Below are 15,785 nucleotides of genomic sequence, written 5' to 3' on the forward strand. Positions count from 1 at the left end.
TCTCTCTCTCTCTCTCTCTCTCTCTCTCTTTTCCATCTTCCTTTCGTCCTGCGAACTTCCTGGATTGAACTGCTGGCTGCCAGCCAAGCAGCCCCCCAGGTCATCTCCCTTATGGGGTAAACCTGTTTTTATACATTTGTAACTTTAAGCCTAAAGCCTGCCTTCAGGGATCACACTGTGCTTTGCCTGATTGTGAGTAAACTTTATTTTTATTGCTTATGAATAAGACTGTGGTGTCTTTATTCTTTTCGGATGGATTCAAGGGGTCTTACCAGGAAAATATTAGAAGACATTTTGTAGCCTTATGAGGCTTTGCCCTCGGGTGGGAAAAATATTGCGCCTGGGAAAGGGAAGTGGGAGTCAACAGACACTCAAGGAATAGTTTCGGAGAAAAAGGTTTTATTTCTACCATCCATGAACTGGTAGAAGGAGCAAGTGTGATAAGGCACAAAAAGCATGCACGAAGTTCACAGTCATGTGCACAAGCATATATACCCCTTTCCAGTTCCTTCCCCCTTTCTCCTCCCTCAGGAGTTCTGCCCCATGAGTTCCTCTGAGCATGAACAGAAAGCTGTCTTGGGACTATTAGACTCTTCCCAGGAAAGGGGCGGCGGGGGGGGGGGTGAGAAGCGTTCAGCTTGTTCAGATGTGTTGCAACTAGAATGAGATAAGATTCGTTTCTCAGGCCTGAGTATTCTTGGCAATGACAGAGTCTATTCATTAGCCTTTTGAAGCCTTCTCGTGCTGATAAAAGTAACGGTTTTGCCTTGCAACAGCAGAGCAAATGAGCAGATGCTTAGCTGCTGAGAAAATGATTTTGAAAAGCTTTGAGAAGCTTTGAGCCTGCTTTGGGGTGGGGGGTGACTTCAGGCCTAGGTGGGGTCACTTGTCTTCACCTTCCTTCAATTTAAATCCAGACAAGCCAGATTGAATTGTGTATTGTCTTAAGAAACACAAGCGAGTTTGCAACTAGTTTTCTGCTGTGTAAAGGGGCAATGCACTCTGCTAAGTAAAGGAACTTGCTGGCGCAAGTAAGGAAGGATATTAATAAACATTATATCATCTCCTGTCACCCTGAGCCTTCCCACAAGTAGGAGTCTGCCTTGCTCCAGAATCAGAAAAGAGTTTGCATGGAAACTCCTTCTAAAATGGAGGGGGGAAGCTCTGTTTCAGCAAGGGTTTCAATGCCACCACCTTCCTAATCTTGGAGCAACCCTCTGCGAAGGTGTGCTGGAAGAGGGTCATTGTGCCATCAGGTGATGGAATTTGTCATCCACCCAACTGTTAAATTAAACCCAGGATAGGTAGGTCAGAAACAGTTTTGGTCTGCTGGTGGAGGGGAAAGTTTCTCTATCACTGCATGAAATGAACTATAGGACGCGGGTGGCGCTGTGGGTTAAACCACAGAGCCTAGGACTTGCTGATCAGAAGGTCGGCGGTTCAAATCCCCGCAATAGGTTGAGCACCCATTGCTCGGTCCTTGCTCCTGCCAACCTAGCAGTTCGAAAGCACATCAAAGTGCAAGTAGATAAATAGGCACCGCTCCGTCGGGAAGGTAAACGCCATTTCCGTGCACTGCTCTGGTTCACCAGAAGCGGCTTAGTCATGCTGGCCACATGACCCCGAAGCTGTACACTGGCTCCCTTGGCCAATAAAGCAAGATGAGTGCCGCAACCCCAGAGACGGCCATGACTGCACCTAATGGTCAGGGGTCCCTTTACCTTTACCTATATAATATCCCCTTACACCCAGGCTAGTAGTTACAGTTCCTACCTCCTCTTTCTTTGTCCAATTTATATACCACCCTTTATCAAAAGATCTCAGGGTGGTGTACAACATTCAAAACACATTACAAGACCTCAGTGATAAAAACACAGTAAAAAGCATATTGACAGACAGCATAATGGTGAAATTATAGTAATACCCACACTTCTACAGGACATAGATTATTTAATAGCCATGGGCCTGGGTAAAGAGGAATGTTTTTGCCTGGTGTCTAAAGACATGTAATGAGGGTGCCAGGCGAGCCTCTATGGAGAGAGCATTCCACAATTGAAGAGCCACCACAGAAAAGGCCCGTTCCTTGTTTCCTTAAAAAAATATATATTTATTTTTCAACAATTTAAACACTACAAAAAAATAAATAATACAATACAATATAAAGACACTACATAACACTAACACATTAAACTAACAAAACAAAACAAAAACAGTTTAAAACACATCAAACAATTTCAATATCTTATCTTTCATTCACTTATTTTCACGACCTCCTCACACCTCCCTTTTTGTATTCCACTTCTGTTAATTGTTTCAGCAATTCCTTTCCATCTTCCTCTGTTTTCTATCCTATAATTATCTTAACATTTTCTAACCTTATTTTTTCCTTTAATACTCTAATAATCTATTTATACTTAATTCCTTATAACATTTCTACTAAAGCTATATAACTTAATTCCAACATTTTTCTAACATTCATTGATTTTACAGTATTTCTGTAAATAGTCTTTAAACTTTTTCCAGTCTTCTTCCACTGACTCTTCTCCCTGGTCTCGAATTCTGCCAGTCATTTCCGCCAGTTCCATATAGTCCATCAACTTCATCTGCCATTCTTCCCGGGTGGGTAAATCTTGTGTCTTCCAATACTTCACGATGAGTATTCTTGCTGCTGTTGTTGCATACATTAAAAAAAATCTGTCCTTCTTTGGCACCAATTGGCTGACCATGCCCCGGAGAAAGGCCTCTGGTTTCTTCAGGAAGGTATATTTAAATACCTTTTTCATTTCATTATAAATCATCTCCCAGAATGTCTTAATCCTTGGGCATGTCCACCAAAGGTGAAAGAATGTACCTTCAGTCTCATTACATTTCCAACATTTATTGTCGGGTAAACTGTAAATTTTTGCAAGATTGACTGGTGTCATGTACCACCTATAAATCATTTTCATTAAATTTTCTCTTAGGGCATTACATGCCGTGAATTTCATACTGTTCCCAGTGAATTTCATACTGTCCATAACTGTTCCCAGTCAGCCATCATTATGTTATGTCCAACGTCTTGTGCCCATTTAATCATAGCTGATTTCACCATTTCGTCCTGAGTGTTCCATTTCAACAGCAAGTTATACATTCTTGACAAATTCTTAATTTTTGAATCTAACAATTCTGTTTCCAATTTTGATTTTTCCACCTGGAAACCAACTTTTTTGTCCAAATTGTATGCCTCCATTATTTGGTAATAATGGAGCCAATCTCGCACTTTGTTTTTCAATTTTTCAAAGCTCTGCAGTTTTATTTTGTCTCCATCTTGTTCCAAAATTTCCCAATATTTCGGCCATATGGCTTCCATATTGAGTTTTTTCTGTGCCTTCGCTTTCACCCCCCAACCTCTCTTTGGCCTTAACTTGAGTGAAGCATTGCAGATATGCTCATATGAACCTGCCCAGGTTCTGTTTTACCAAGAGCATGGAAGTTCCATGGCAGTTGGAGTCTTAGAATGATAGAAGTAACGGGAAATAAACATTATCCTAGCACCCTTCTTGCACTGTACTTTACCTGCCTCCACCTCCTGTGTATTTCTAGGGCAAGGCAAAGATTGGGTTAAAGGGAAATAAAGCAAAGCCTGTCCTAACTTAGGCCCAATGTCTCTGCACAGGGCCATAGGTTTTTCACTTTCCCTCATCCACATTGTGCTGCTCTTCATTGTCCATGCATCTCATGGCTGGATGATGACTGATTCTCAAGTAGACGAGTATCATGCTGGCCTCTGGACCATCTGCTCAGAAAAATTTGGATGCAAGCCCCTGAGACCTCATGATGGTATGGTAGATGGGGCGAAACAAAAATCAGTATTGTGGTTTTGTTTGACATATGAATGTAGAATATACCATATTTTTTGCTCTATAAGACTCACTTTTTCCCTCCTAGAAAGTAAGGTGAAATGTGTGTGCGTCTTATGGAGCGAGTGCAGGCTGCACAGCTATCCCAGAAGCCAGAACAGCAAGAGGGATTGCTGCTTTCACTGCACAGCAATCCCTCTTGCTGTTCTGGCTTCTGAGATTCAGAATATTTTTTTTCTTGTTTTCCTCCTCCAAAAACTAGGTGCGTCTTGTGGTCTGGTGCGTCTTATAGAGCAAAAAATACGGTGATTTGTTGTGATTTGAAGCACCCTTTAGAAAGAAGAAAGAAAAGAAAGAACACTGTTGCAAAGTAGCCAAATTATCCACAGCAGGGATGAAAAACTGATAGCATTCCAGGTTTTGTTGGACTATAGCTCCCATCATCCTTGACCACTGGCCATGCTGGTTGGGGCTGGTGGTAGCTGAAGGCCCCAACAACTTCTGAAGAGCTATCAGTTCTTCACCTCTAATCTGCAGGGCCAGAGCAAAATATTTTGCCTCTTCAACTGGCTGCTGTGTATGAAAGTTACTAGTCCAAGAGTTCCCCGGGAAAAGGGGTTGACTGTGAAAGGTGGGGTGCAGTGATGTTCACTGCTGCTTCAAACCACGTCCACTGGTGCAACAGAAATTTAGCATGACCTGCAGGTATATTGGTCAAAAGGTCATGACTCCATAGTGCCACAGTACTGCAATGTGAAAAGAATGTTAGAAAATGGTGGTGCTAGGGTTATAATCAGGAAAACTAACACAATATTCCCCACATCTGAATGCACCCAAACACTGTGGCTGAAGAAGCTGGCCTGTCTAGATCGGATGCCTTGAGCGTTAACCTGTGCCCTGCTTTCTGCTTTTTGGGGATATCTGAACACTATAGCAGACATAGTCCCCACTCTGACATCATGTAGGATTGACAGAGAGCCAAGCCACTGTATTGGGAGAGGTAAAACATAAGTAGCTGTGTTTTCCAGCTTGCATCCTCTAACTTCTCTGCCTAGTGCCATCTGCTGGTTCGTACCTGTACAACTAATGTCTCCATCTTATACCAGTTACAGATAGGTAGCCGTGTTGGTCTGCCATAGTCAAAACAAAAAAAATTCCTTCCAGTAGCACCTTAAAGACCAACTAAGTCAGTTCTTGGTATGAGCTTTCGTGTGCATGCACACTTCTTCAGATACACTGCCATCTTATACCGTTGCCTTGGTTTTGGCTTCATGCTTGTTTGTTGCTGCATCACTTACCACAATGCCCAGGACTCTGTCTCACCCAAAGCAGCAAAAAGCTTGCCCAAAGGTCCTAGCTGCTTATTGGAAAACAACACAGACATGACACAACTGAGGAGATTTCACCCCTCCCATATCCAAGAATCTCCTGAGGAGTCTGCTGATTCTCCAGAGAGGAGGAGCAGTGGTCTGCTTTCTACTTATTCTGCTCCAGCACCAAGTCAGTAAGTCAGTCAGTGTGTTGGAGAGAGAGAGACTGAGTGTTACAGATCGTATGTAGAGATAAGGTTGCTGCTAAGAGCAGCTGCAGACACTCAGTGTAGTGCAGCATTCATTTATGCTTAGACCTCATTAAGCTCTGTATATAGTTGTATAATAGTTGTAGATAGAATAAAATAAGTTATTCTACAGAGCTGCTCTCCAAGTCGTTTATATACTCTGCTAGACTCTGCTATACTCTGCTGTGCGACGACTGTCTTCTTGTGGAAGTGAATCCGGTGCTCACAACTCTAAGCTGTGAGTCCACAGCACTTTGACCTGTTCCTGTGCAGAAGGTGGTCTCTGGAAGTGCTACCCAGCTCGCCTAGCCCAGTCGGGGCTGAAGTGTATGAGTCCAGTTAGTGGCACTGGCTCAAGGGCGATGCTGACAACAACGCCGTATTCACTGTACATTTGAAGCACTGTGGTGCCATTTTCAAAAGTCATGGCTTCCTCCGAATAATTCTGGGAGCTGTGGTTTGTTATTATGGGCGCTGAGTGTTGTTAGGAGACTCCCTCTTCCCCTCCCAGACTTGCAGTTCCCAGAGTTTCCTGAGAAGAGTGACTGATTGTTAAACCACTCTGAGAATATCCTGTCTTAAATCTCAGGCACTACAAAGGTTAGAAATCCTCCCTCTCTCTTAAAGCTGGCAATCTGTGGATTATGGTTCATCCTTTGCCAGCCCCCTTGCCCCCCCTACCTCATTGGAGAGATATGCATCTAAGTCCTACATGTTTTTTCATGGGAGATGCACAGGCTCTCCCTTTATATCACATTATTTCAAATACCACACCTCGTTTTGAGTGCTGCAGGTCTAAATTTCATAGGAAAGGGAACTGCTTTGTATAATGACACGCTCCCACAGGATTTTTCTTGAGGGAGGGGGGCAGGAACCCTTGGAAATATATTTGTTTAATCTGTGTCGTTATGAATTGATTCAAACCCATTGCCGACCACACCCCACAACTAGAGAGCCATAGAATAAAATCTTTGTTGCCCCACCTATCCAGTTAGCCAAACCTCCACTCCTCCCCACCTTTGGATGATGGAAGAATAACTTTCACAAAATTCCCCCTTTTTCTTTTAGTGCACCTGGACCTCATCCGAAGCTTCATGGTGCTAGCACCACTTGCATCTGTCTCAGCTATGCTATGGGCAGTGGAATGGGACCACATCATCCACTGCAACTACTGCTTTCCTCCCAAATCCCTGATTACTTCCTTCTTCAACTTCCTTGCAGGTACCATTGTGAACTGAATAAATTTTAGGTGGGCGTTGTTTGCGTCCTTTTGCTTTTTGCGTGGAGTTTGTTTTGGTCTGGTGCTCTGGTGCAAGCCATTGATTTGTGTGAGAGCACGAACCTCCCCCTAACCCGGATCTTTTGGTCTGTCGCTCTGTCGCGATGCCAGACAAAAAAGGGGGATATTCCAGGATCCAGTCAGAAGCTGTGATGGCTTTTGTAATCCCAGGATGTCCTGCTCAAAACGAAACAGTTGAAGGGTGTGGACTACACATTCCTACAGGCCACCATTTTGTCTGCAGTATATTGGGAGCAGCTATTTGGCATTTTGGAGCGCACATCTCTATTTCTCCACAATTTCTGAATCAGCAGAGGTTGTGCAAGCCCTGCACTGGTGCTGTATTGCAGTGGTGGACTGGATGAGGGCCAATAGACCCTGTGGGTGGGTGATTCCTAGGTCTGCAAGATGGGCCCATTGCCTGTTCTGACATGGTTTCCATCCCTCTAAGGAAGCAGGTACAGAGCTGGAGGGTACTCTCCTGTATACATACCTGCCATTAGAGGCCCAAATGACCCCTGTGGCTGGGAGTGTCTTTTGCCAGCTTCATCTGGCATGCCAGCTATGGCTATAACTGGAGAGTGCAGTGGCTGAACTGCTGATTGGGGCAGATGGCCATTGGCCAGTAGCATTTGACACTTTGGCTAAGACACCAGCGGTATGGTATGGGGTCAGTTTCCTGGTTCTTGTGCTGAAAGCTGGGCTCCAGGATACCTTAAAGACGGTTTGAGACCTTACTTCCCAACTCAGTCAAGGCTGTCTCCCATGCTATGGAGGTCCAAGTGGATTCAGCTAGATGGCAGTCATTTAGTGTCGCTAGTCTCATGCTGTGGAACGCTCTTCTAGCAGAGATCTGGCAAGCATCCTCATTTTTTACTTTCAGGTGTCTCTTGAATATGCTTTTGTGCCAGCAAGGCCTTTACAGCAATTTGATTTTTGTTTAGTCCATCCCCTTAATGACCATCTCTGTTAGTTTCTGTGAACACTACTGGGCAACGTGTCAGTACAATCTCAGTACAAACCCAATTTCTATACATAGGTACAGTGTTGATCCCTTGGAACAACCTTGGACAATAAATCAGCAGGAATTTCATTACCTGGCATGTAGGACACCGTTACAAGTCCTTTCTGAACACATTCTCTAGCATGTTGCAGCTTTAATTGCAAGTGCTTCGTGCTTTGCTTACAACCTGTGCTGGAAACTCTGCTGGATGAAGAATGTGCCTGAGGCCTTATCAAAGGCTCAGGTCGTTCGTTATTCGTCGGGAGGCGATTCTGAACGGCTTGGGGGAAGAAAATGGGCTCTAGCAGCTTGGCTGAGCGGAGATCCCGACAATCTCTACGTATATATGGTGCTTTTATGTTTTAAAGGTGCCTTGATATTTAACGAGACAGGAATACCTCTATTAATCAAACAATCAATTAATTCCACAGGAATCTTTGTGCTGGTTGCTGTGGTGGTGTTTCACATCAAAGTCAACCAGTTATCAACAACTGTGCCTCCTTCTAAGAAATGGGCTTTCTACTTAAGCTGTGGCATCTGCATCCTGTGTTTCTTGACAGGTGAGTGTGAAGGGATGAACATTATTCCTGAAAGGCTAAGATTAATATTGTGAAATCTCCTGTGTTGGTGTGTCACTCTCTGGCGGGCTAAAGAAAGGAAAGGGAGCCAAATTGGTTTTTTTTTTAATAATATTTTTTTATTAGTTTTATATAATACAGAAAAAAGAATAAAGAACGTATTGCAAAAGTAAAGAAGAAAGGTTACAAATTTTTCTTACTCCTTTTTCCAAATCTGTTGGACTTCCCCACGTCCTCCCAACCCTGCATTCTCTGTGATGCATAACGTCTGCAATTTGTTAACTTGTTTCAATACTTATTATATCTTCTTTTTTATCATGTTACCCAATTTCAAATGAAATATAACCCAAATCATGTACATTTTCATTTTAACACAATAAAGTTGTTTCATTATTCTATCTCTGACTCCTTGTACCTTAATTTCCATTTCTTTAATTTAACATTACTGAAACTAGAATTTCCTAGAGGGTGCGTTTTTTAACATTCATACAACTTATAATGTTTTTGCAAATAGTCTTTAAATTTTCTCCAATCCTCCTCGAATGTTTCTTCTCCCAAGTCTCGGATTCTGCCAGTCATTTCGGCCAGTTCCATATAGTCCATCAACTGTGTGTGCCATTCCTCCAGTGTGGGTAAATCTTGTGTCTTCCAATATTTTGCAATCAGAATCCTTGCTGCTGTAGTAGCATACATAAAAAAAGTTCTGTCCTTCTTAAACACTCTCCGGTCCACCATGCCCAGAAGGAAGGCCTCTGGTTTCTTAGGTAAGGTAAATCTAAGTACCTTTTTTAGTTCATTATGAATCATTTCCCAGAAGGCCTTCACTTTCGGGCAGGTCCACCAGAGGTGAAAGAATGTCCCTTCCGCCTCTTTACATTTCCAGCATTTATTATCAGACAGGTGATATATCTTAGCAAGCTTGACTGGGGTCATGTACCACCGGTATATCATTTTCATAATGTTTTCCTTCAAGGCACTACATGCCGTAAATTTCATTCCGGTGTTCCATAACCTTTCCCAGTCTTCAAACATAATGTTATGCCCCAAATCCTGCGCCCACTTTATCATGGCGGATTTGACTGTCTCATCCTGAGTATTCCATTTAAGCAGCAGGTTATACATTCTCGAAAGTAATTTACTTTTTGGTTCTAACAATTCTGTCTCTAGTTTCGATTTTTCCACCTGGAATCCAACCTTCTTATCTACTTTGAAGACCTCTTGAATTTGTGCATAATGCAACCAATCTCGCACCTTGTTTTTTAGTTTTTCCAAGCTCTGCAACCTCCAATTGTCTCCAATCTTTTCAATGATTTCCCCATATTTAGGCCAATTGGCTTCCATATTAGGTCTCTTACGTGCCTTGGCCTCCACCGGCGAGAGCCACCTCGGAGTCTTACTCTCCAATAAGTCTTTATATTTTGTCCAGACCATTAAAATTGCTCTCCTGACAATGTGGTTTTTAAACAATTTGTGCACTTTAACCTTGTCATACCACAAATATGCATGCCACCCAAAAGCATTGTCAAACCCTTCCAGATCTAGGACATCAGTGTTTTCCAGTAAAATCCAATCTTTCAACCAGCAGAAGGCTGCAGCTTCGTAATATAACCTCAAGTCTGGCAGGGCAAATCCCCCTCTTTCTTTCGCATCAGTTAGTATCTTAAACTTTATTCGGGGCTTTTTGCCCTGCCAAACAAACTTAGAAATATCCTTCTGCCACTTTCCAAAACATTCCACCTTGTCCACGACCTGTAGGGTCTGAAACAAAAATAGCATTTTTGGCAATACATTCATCTTTATAGCTGCTATTCGGCCCAACAAGGAAAGTTTCAATCTTGACCATGTTTCCAAATCTCTTTTGATTTCTAACCAACATTTCTCGTAGTTATCCTTAAACAAATTCAAATTTTTGGAGGTCAGATACACCCCTAGGTATTTTACTTTTTTAACCACATTTAATTCTGTTTCCTTCACAAACTCATCTGTTTCTGTACTTGTCAATTTTTTTGCTATAACCTTAGTTTTTTGCTTGTTCAGCTTAAATCCCGCCACCCGACCAAAGTCCGAAATTAATTCTAACACTCTTTTAGTACTAGAGACAGGCTCCTGCAATGTTAATACCAGGTCATCTGCAAATGCTTTCAATTTATATTGTTTCACTCCGACCTCAATTCCCTGTACCAACCGGTCCTTTCTAATCATGTTCAATAGCACCTCCAGAACTGAAATAAACAATAGGGGGGATAGGGGGCACCCCTGCCGTGTCCCTTTTTCAATTTTAAACTCCTCTGTCACCACATTGTTTACTATCAATTTCGCTTTTTGTTCTGAATATATTACTTCTATTCCATTTTCAAACCCCCGCCCCACTCCCATCCCTTCCAAATTTTTCTTCATAAACATCCAGGAAATATTATCAAAGGCTTTCTCCGCATCAATAAAAATTAACACCGCTCTAGTATTTAGATTTGTTTGTAAAAGTTCCAAAATGTCGATAATGTTTCTTGTGTTGCCAAACAAATGCCTACCAGGGAGAAAGCCAGCCTGGTCTTTATGGATCACTTCATTAAGCACTTTTTTAAACCTACTTGCCAAAATATCTGCAAAAATTTTGTAATCCACATTTAGGAGTGAGATGGGGCGGTAGTTCTTCAGCTGAGTCTTTTCAGTTTCTAGTTTGGGTATCAATGTGATGAAGGCTTCTTTCCACGTTTCCGGTGCCTTCCTCCCCTCCATAATCTGGTTACAAACCTCCAACAAAGGCTGTATCAAATAGTCTTTCAAAACCTTATAGTATTTGGAGGTAAGTCCGTCGGGGCCTGGAGATTTGCCTAATTGTAGGTTCTGAATGGCACTTTCAATTTCTTGCTGTGTAATATTACTATTCAGGGTTGTTCTCATTTCCTGAGGTATTTTCTGTAGTCCGTTGGTTTTAAGAAATTGGTCCACCTCCGAATCTTTCTGTGGCCCTGTGAATAAAGTTCTTTGAAATATCTCTGGAAGCACTTTCTAATTTCCTCGGGTTTCTGAACGATTCTCCCTTCAATCTCTAGATTTGTAACAGTATTAAGTTTTTGTCTCTTTTTCAACTGCCATGCTAGCAGTTTCCCACACTTATTTGCTGATTCAAAGGATCTTTGTTTCATTTGTTTAATTTTCCATTCCACCTCTTGATTTATCAATTTCAAATATTGTGCTTGGAAGAATTTCACTTCTCTCAGCACCTCCTTCGACTTTGGCCTAGATCTTAATTTTTTCTCTCCATCTCTTATTTTTTCCAATATCTTCTCCTTCTTTTCATTCCAGAATTTTTCTTGATCGTATTTTGTTGTATTAGAAACCCTCTCATGACTGCTTTACTTGCGTCCCAGATTATTCTTTTTTCCACAGTAGTATTTAAATTTATCTCAAAATAGTCCTTTAAAGTTTTTTGGGCCTTCTTAATAATCTTCTCGTCCCTTAATAAGGTGTCATTCATTTTCCATCTGAAGGATCCGGTTGTATTTAGTCTCAATTCCATTTTCAAAGCATTATGGTCGGAGCAGGTTTTTGGGCAGATTTCCACCTTTCTAGTCTTGGGTGCCAGTCCTCTAGTTATCCATATTTGGTCGATTCGTGTCCATGTCAGATGAGCTTCAGAAAAGAAAGTCCCTTCTTTTCCTAGGGGGTTCTTAACCCTCCATATGTCAATCAAGTCCACATTGTCAGTCATTTCAAAAAAAGTTTTAGGTAGTCTGCCATCTTTCGTTATGTTAGCACTTTGCGACTTATCCATATTTACAGACACAACCCCATTCATGTCACCCATCATGATGATGTTGTTATAGTCTAAGTAGTCCAGCATAATCTCATGCAGCTTCCTGAAAAATTCCGATTTTCCTTCATTTGGGGCGTATATTCCTAATATCAGAAATTTTTCTCCTTGTGTCTGAATTTCAATCGCCAAAATTCTGCCGTGGTCATCTTTAAATAAGAATTTCGGTGACAGGCTCTCCTTTGCATATATCACCACACCTCTTTTCTTCACTTTATCCGAAGAGATAAATTCTTGGCCTAATCTTTTATTAATTAACCCTTTTCTGTGGAGCCTTGTCACATGCGTTTCTTGCAGGCAAATAATGTCCAAATGTTCTTTTTTCAATATGTGAAATACTTTTCTTCTTTTTTCCGGAGAATTTCCACCATTTATATTCCAACTAAGAAGCTGCAGCGACATCCTGGTCTAATTGGTGGGTCTACAATGGGGTGTCTAGGCTTCCCCCCGATCCCGGAGGTGGTAATGTTGGTCCAGATCCAGGCGGTGTAGGCTTTGGAGATGGTCCCGGTGGTGGTGGAGGCCAAGAAGCTGCAGCTCCTTTCTGGAGGTCCTCCTCGTGGTCGTGTAGGAACTTCTGTTGGTCTTCCGGTGTTTTAATTCTTACTTTCCTTCCTTTGTAAGTAAATGATAGTCCTTGCGGAAACTCCCACCTATAAGGGATTGTGTTATATCTCAACAATTTGGTCAAGTCTATATAAGTAGCCCTAAGGTCCAAAAGGTGTTTAGGTATGTCTCTGTAAATTTCAGCCTTTTTTCCTTCTATCTCCAAGGATTTTTTGAAATGTAGGCCTAGTATCTTGTCTCTTTCCTCTCTCGATCTCAAAATAACCAAACAATCTCTGGACTTGTCCTTCTTTATCAATTTTCCCAGTCTAAAGGCAGTCACAATTTTAAAGTCCTTATCTTCCTCTATCCCCCAGAATTTGGAGAACAAAAGTGTTAAAAATCCCTGTAGATTTCCTTCCTCCAATTCTGGGATAGCCCTTAATCTGAGATTATTTTCCTTACTTTTCAGTTCAACCAATGACAGGTAGGCTTGTTGTTCCCCTACCTGTCTTTTCAGAGGCCTTACTTCCCCCCTAATCTCATCAACCTTTTTATTCGCCTGTTCTGCTTTTTGACAAGCTTCCACCGCAAGCTTATAATTTTCAGTCGTTGCCCCTTGTAATTTTTCAATTGCCTGGGTATGATGGGAAACTTGCTCAGATAATTTAGTGATAGAGGATGTAGCTTGGTCAATTTTTGATGATTGATTGTCCACTTTTTGATTTAAAATTCCAAGTTGTTCCAAGATTTGCTTCAGGACTATTTCAGATCCTCCAGTTGCCATATCTGCTGCAGCAGGCTCTGCAGCAGGCTCTTCAAATTCCACCTCCTGTGCTGTCAGCACAGTTGGAACGGATGATCTTCGTTGATGAGATAGGGTTGTTTGAACAAGTTGCCCTGGTTTCTTTTCTTTCTCTTTAGCTTTAGCTACTCTTGTTCTCCCTGTGCCACTCATTCCACACCTGCCTCTGTTCAAGGTCAAGTTTTCTTTTGTTTCATAAGTTAGACAAAGTCCAGAGTGTAAACAATTTAACCACAGAGAATCACAATAAAGTACAGTTCCCAGGCCTCTATATCTCCACAATCCTCTAGGTGGGGGTATTTCAAAGTTTCAAGGAAGGAGAGAACTCTTGTCCGCCATTGAAGTTCTTATATTCCCTATGTTAAGTCTTTGATAGTTCCAGAGCACAAAAGGAAGTTTCCACAGGCTTTCTTTGTCTTAAAGAGAAGCCACAAGGTGTCAAGAAGGGTCCCAGCAACAATGTTTAAATGTTAATGTCTCAGTCTATGTATCAGTTAAGCTCCAATAACAGTATCAGCAGTTTGACAGCTCTCCTTTACACACTGACAGCCCGATCGCTGGGTTGTCTCTTTTAACTCCACATAACTCAAAATTAGGAAGAAGGTCCCAAAGATAAAATCCACAACTTTTACAGAGATTTCCTGCTTGTCTTTTCGCTACAAAGTCTGTCAAATACACCCTCGTTTTACTTTTACAGTCCCCTTTCAGCGCTTCAGCACTCTTCTGCGCAATTGCTTTAATCTGGTTAGCAGGATCGGGAGATGGACTTCCTGTTACTCGCCTCCCGTTTTCAGCCGAATTTCAACCAAATTCCCAAATTTTCCGATGTTTAGCTCCCCTTACTCACGGGTATGTAGCAGCCAATTTTGACGTTTTCAAGAAGAAAGGTCGGCGCTCATCAGCAGCAGCAGCGCGGCTTTGCATCCACGAAAAGAGCGATGAACTCACAGCGCCGCTCCCCCTTTCGCGTTCCGGAGCCCCTTACGGAGCCCCTTCTTCGTTTCCGGGGGGGCTTTGGGCGCCCGCCGAGTCCCACGGCCGCAGGCTCGCTCTGCCTGCGGTTTTTCTTAACGGGTCTCCGCTTTGCCGTAGCGGACGACCCTTTTTCGCGGAGCCCCTCTTCACCAGGTAAAGAGGACCGCCATTGCTATTTTGCGCTGCCTCCGGAAGTGGAAAGGGAGCCAAATTGGCTCTGTAGGCTGCTAGGGTACACAGGAAACACCCCCACTATAAATAAGTCAGAAATTAGATCGTTTAAAAAATATATGGAAAAACATGTATAAATTATATTTATAGCACATTCAAATCATTGTTCCTTTACTAATGTAGCTGAGTCCCTAGTTGCCCACCTGCTCTCAAGAGCTCAGTCCATTTACTTACAAGGTGGACTATGAACTATTATTCTATAAGTTCAGAGATGGGACAATCCAACACACACTTTTTTAATGGATTGGGCAGTCTGCTTACATTGGTACCGGCATCTCCATGGTCTATGCAATGGAGGGGGTACCACGCAGTCTCCAATTTGTCACCAGGCACCTCTGAGGAGGAGAAAGGCTCACTGCTAGCATGGTGCTCGGGGTGGCTCTGTAGCAGGAGGAGCCCAAAAAAGAGTGCCTGATATAACACAGGGGTGCAATCTTTCCCTCACAACCGACTTGGCCCTTCTCCAGGAGCCACATCCTTGCTTCCCTGCCTGCAGACCTTCTCCTCTGCCACTGAAACTGTTTCACAGGCATTGCCTTCCAAACCTCGCTGGGACCTTTCTCTTCTCTCTCTCTTTTTTTTTTTTTTTGTAAATAATTTTTATTAAATTTCCATTTACCAAACCAATCATATCATATTAATTATTCCAAATTATATCAATACATATCACAAAGTCCAAATATTAAACCAAATTTTAATTTTTTTGTGGGGGATACCCATGCTTCGAGTTCGGTAGGAGTCCAATCATCTTATATTTCTGCTGCTTTGATGTTCACAGTCCCATCTTCTCATCTCCTTGTCGTTATCCTTTTTCTTCTTAATAACCTTCGAGTTGTCGCCACAAGCGAGTTGAAAGAAACAGCCTTGTTTATATTTCTTTGTGAACTTTGTAATGCTCTCCCGTAATTCATCTCACATAGATCCAAGAATCCAAAAGTCCTGTTCAACCAGCAGTTGCCATTTTAGTCAGTTCCGATGAAATACAATCTAGGCGTCCGCTCCTTAATTTTCACAGACCAGTTGCACCATAAATCAGTCTTTCCAGGAGGGTTATTGCCCTTTCAAATTTACGATCCAAACCTGATAACAGAAGAGTGGCTCACCCCCCCTAAGACTGCAAAACTTACAACAAGATCTGCCTCTTAATGGCGGATCGC

General features: G+C 42.3%; 1 protein-coding gene across 1 annotated transcript in view; it reads left to right on the forward strand.

Annotated features, from left to right (window-relative positions):
• Window positions 1-3,385: 3,385 nt before the first annotated feature.
• LOC310851624 (uncharacterized protein) overlaps window positions 3,386-15,785 on the forward strand; it is a 33,074-nt gene continuing 20,674 nt past the window's right edge. The window contains exons 1-3 of the mRNA XM_083754213.1: window positions 3,386-3,819; window positions 6,466-6,618; window positions 8,111-8,239. Coding sequence (XP_083610339.1) covers window positions 3,642-3,819; window positions 6,466-6,618; window positions 8,111-8,239 — 460 coding nt within the window. The 5' untranslated portion in view covers window positions 3,386-3,641. The remainder of the gene's footprint in view (window positions 3,820-6,465; window positions 6,619-8,110; window positions 8,240-15,785) is intronic.

The sequence above is a fragment of the Podarcis gaigeae genome (genome assembly GCF_964106915.1).
Source record: "Podarcis gaigeae genome assembly, chromosome: 8".
In the NCBI taxonomy this organism is placed as follows: Eukaryota; Metazoa; Chordata; class Lepidosauria; order Squamata; family Lacertidae; genus Podarcis; species Podarcis gaigeae.